At 35.7% G+C, this 4,062-nt stretch overlaps 1 protein-coding gene across 1 annotated transcript; it reads right to left on the bottom strand.

Annotated features, from left to right (window-relative positions):
- Window positions 1-249: 249 nt before the first annotated feature.
- On the bottom strand, window positions 250-3,488 carry LOC111020682 (putative serine/threonine-protein kinase PIX13). Its single transcript, XM_022297407.2, has 6 exons — window positions 3,193-3,488; window positions 2,865-3,109; window positions 2,634-2,769; window positions 2,400-2,536; window positions 2,169-2,292; window positions 250-822 (listed from the first exon to the last, which is right to left on the bottom strand). The coding sequence occupies exons 1-6, from the start codon at window positions 3,257-3,259 to the stop codon at window positions 464-466; spliced, it is 1,068 nt and encodes a 355-aa protein (XP_022153099.1). The 5' UTR covers window positions 3,260-3,488; the 3' UTR covers window positions 250-463.
- Window positions 3,489-4,062: the final 574 nt, after the last annotated feature.

The raw sequence follows: 4,062 nt of genomic DNA, 5'->3' as shown, positions 1-4,062 counted from the left end.
ATATGAAATATTTTTAAAATTTTTTCATATTTGCAAATATAATTCTACGTGTTAATTAGTACAAAAATACCTTTTACTGATAATAACGATGTTAGAAAGAAATACAAAATCAAAAACTTCCAAGACGAGGTTGAAATTCCATAAAACTATGATACTTCGAACCAAACTTGAAGCTTTTGAAACATGAGAGACGATATCAAAAATTGGTCCAAAACCTAATGCCTTCCTCCCCAAAAAAGAATAAAAGGATTTTGTAACATTTTCATATTTTATAAAATGAAAAAAGGACCAGCTTTGATGGATACATACACTACTACATCTACAAATTAAAAAAAAAAAAAAGTGTGAATAATATATAACCACTTCCAATAGTTCAAGAACCACACAGAGTGGATTGAAAATCTAATTGGGCCTCGAATTCCAATAGCATTGGGCTTTGAGTGGTTGGAGATGAGCCCAAAAATCAATAGCGGGTGGGCGTCCGGGCATTTGATTTGGGCTCCTTGGGTCTGTCTCTGTAGGTACTGACTTTTTCTAGATTCTCCAGAACTTCTTCCATGGAAGGCCGCTTTCTAGGGTCAGATTGCAAACATTTTAACGCCAATTCGGCTGCAGCCCACGCTCCTTTGGGCGAGTAGTCCTCCCCCAGCCTCGGGTCCATTAGTTTCTTTATCTTTTTCTTGCTCGTCAGTAACGGCCCGGCCCAGCCCACTAAGTTGTGAGATCCACTGGGCCGGTTTGGGTCCACTGCTCGGAGTCCGGTCAGTAACTCCAACAGCACCACTCCGAACCCGTACACGTCACTTTTTATGTACAAATGTCCTGTTCAATTATGGCCATTTCCAAAATATTAGAAGTTGAAATTGTTTTTCATAAAATAACAAAAATTATAATGGTTGTGAAAAATGAAAATAGTTAATTATAATTGAGATCTAAGCTGGTTGGTCTACGAGTTTATACTACAATCAAGCAAGAGTTGAATTGGCTCCACTTGTGCCGTTAAATTTAAGACCTAACTTAATTAGAGAATTTGGTTGATTCAATTAAAGTTTGGACTTATCTTTTAAATTGAGCTCTTTAATCATTGACTAGGTGCACCTTAAATTTATCATTTTATTACTATTACCTTAACAACAATTTTGCCATTCAAACAAATTTCTTTAATTTTATCTATATATCAAAATACTATCTCTCATCTTTACAAATTTTCTCTCCATCCCCACCCTTCTAATTTTCTCTCCCTCTTTCTAAACAATATATCTCCACCTTTACAAATTCCAAACAAACTTGAACAAATGATAATTTGAGTAAGGAATTTGGATGGGTAGAGAAAAAAAGAGTCTAATAATGAATTTGAAAGAAAAATAATGAAATAATTAGGAGAGATAAATGAAATTTTGAGAGAGAGAAAAAATTATTTGAGAAAAGTAGAATTCATAGACATAGAAAATATTTGGAAATTAAGAGGGATGGCGTGATGAAAGAGGAGAAGATAGAATGGGGGAATTTGAGAGAATTTGGAGAGGGAGAGACCGCGTGGGAAGAGAGAGGAAGTGGAGGAGGGTCTGGGGAATTTGAAAGGATTTGGGGGAGAGAGAGTGGCATGGGAGAGCTAAGGGAGAGAGACTTTGCGGAATTTAAACAGATTTAAAGTGGGAGCGAGAGAGATGAATGACAAACTTGGCCTCAAAATAGTAAAGAAAACGACTAAATTAAAATGATAAAATGAGAAGATAAAGTTTCTCTATGTTATATATTTTATATATAGTATAGATTAATATTTTCACTATTTTTTATTGAATTTTGAACCAGTAAACTAACCTAACGAATAAAACTACCATTAAGGGTGTGTTTGAGAGAGTGATGGTTGAATGACCGATTTTGAAAAAAGGGAGTCAAGAATAATTGATTTTCCAAAATCAACTCAAATATACCTTAAAAATCAGTTTTTTAATTTATCAAACATAATCAATAAAAATGAAAGTGATTTTGACAAGGACAAAAATGCACTCCCAAATGTATTATTTAAGAGGAAAGTTTTAATAGTTCTAAATTTAATAGAATAGAGGCAATTTAACTTAATTATAGCTCCAATCTAGCAATCTTTATACTTAAAAAAAATAAATAAATAAAGGAGAAAACAGTGGGATGGGGAAGGGAGGTAATACCGGTTGCAATGTACTCGGGGGCAGCGTAGCCGTAGGTGCCAACCGGATTTGTGCTGACGTGGGTGTCGCCATTGGATGGGCCCAACTTGGCAAGCCCAAAATCTGACAGCTTCGGGTTGAACTCCTGCACAATAATGTTAAAAAATATCAAAACCATACATATAATAATATAAATACAATATTAATAAACGACATACATTTATCTAGGGAATTAATCAATTAATTAATTACCCCATCCAGTAGAATATTGGACGCTTTGAAGTCGCGGTAAATCACGTTCTTCTCCGACGTGTGCAGGAACGTGAGCCCACGCGCCGCCCCTGTTGCGATCTTAATCCGCGTATCCCACGACAGCGGCTCTACGCCTTCTGCAATTATTTGAAATTTTTAAAGAATCAGCAACCAAAAATAATAATAATAAAAAAGAAAAAAAAAGTTTGAGATTTGAGAATATGAGAAGTTTACTTCGGAATAAGTGGTTTTCCAAGCTCCCCCTTTGCATATACTCATAAACGAGAAGAAATTGCTTTTCTTCCCAGCAATAACCGACCAATTTCACCAGATTTGGATGGCTGAACTTCCCCAAAAATTCCACCTCCGCCTGTATTCAAATTTTATTATTAACCAAAACCAAAACGCCGTCGTTTTACTGCAATATTCCGAGAAGAAAAGTCCAAATTTTCCTCTTTAAATTACCTTCCATTCGCGGAGACCCTGAGAGCTGTCGGGGTTTGACTTCTTAACGGCGACGGCGATTCCGACGCCGACCTTGGACGGCGCGTAGGTGACGTCGTCGACCCAGCCCTTGAAGACCCTCCCGAATCCGCCCTCCCCGAGCATGGTGTCCGGCCGGAAGTTCCTCGTCGCCGTCTTGAGCTCCGTCAGAGTGTACACCTTCAGAATCGGCTTCGCGCCGCCGTCCGTCGGGCCGTTCCGTCTCGCTGCACCGCTAAAAAATTTTACTATTCCAATTCCAAAATTTGAAAAATCTGTTCTTTAAGAAAAAGAGAAGAAAGAAACTGACCTGGGGAATTTGGTTTTGTGGGAGGAGGGCTATGGGTGTCGACGGGAGTGCCGCAGAGATTCCCCATGGAGATGAAGATGAAGATGAAGATGAAGTGGATCTTCGTCTTCTTCTTTCGTTGTTGTAATACAGTGATCTGTTTTGTGTGTATGTGTAAAATTGGTCCAAAAAAAAAAAAAAAGTATTTTGAGTATAGAAGAAGAGACCAACTTCCAGGAAGGGCAGAGGAAAGGGGAAAGAAATAGAAATACAAGCAGAGAGAGAGAGAGAGGAGTTATGATTTTGGAGTTTGACTAGTTCTATAAATGAATTTATTATTTATTATGTATTGGTTTGATGGAGAAGAGACCCACATGCCTAAATTATTGTTATTTTTGTCAATTTCAAGTGAGAACTCAGGCCAATAAAGTCCAACATGCTTCGCCAAAAAGTTCTTTAATATTTTTTCTTTCTTTCTTTTCTTTTCCAAAAATAAAAAATAAAAAAAATCTCTCTCTCTCTCTTTTCTTTTTTAATCCTTTATCTATAATCCAAAACTGTTATAAGGGTGGGAACTGAATGATTTTAGAATTAGTGATTTTAGCTAAAGAGATTTAGTGATAATTCGTTTTTTTAATGTTTGGTTATAGACTTTTTCAAGTGATTTTTGTATAATTAAAAATGATTTTTAATGATTATATTTAAAGTTTAGAGAGAGAAACAAAAATTTTAGAACGTGAGAAAAGACAAAAATTTTAGAGAGAAAAATAAACTTAAAAAAATGAGAACTAAAACATTTGGAAAGATTACAAAAATTTTAGAGAATAAACAAAATTAGAGATAACCAAAGTTAGCCGATGAAAAAAAATTTAGAAAGTGAAAAAAAAATCT

This window comes from Momordica charantia (assembly GCF_013281855.1).
Source record: "Momordica charantia cultivar OHB3-1 chromosome 8 unlocalized genomic scaffold, Mcharantia_2.0 BLBB01000008.1, whole genome shotgun sequence".
Lineage (NCBI taxonomy): Eukaryota > Viridiplantae > Streptophyta > Magnoliopsida > Cucurbitales > Cucurbitaceae > Momordica > Momordica charantia.
The sequence above is the reverse complement of the archived record's forward strand: the minus strand, read 5'-3'. Positions and strand labels throughout refer to the sequence as shown.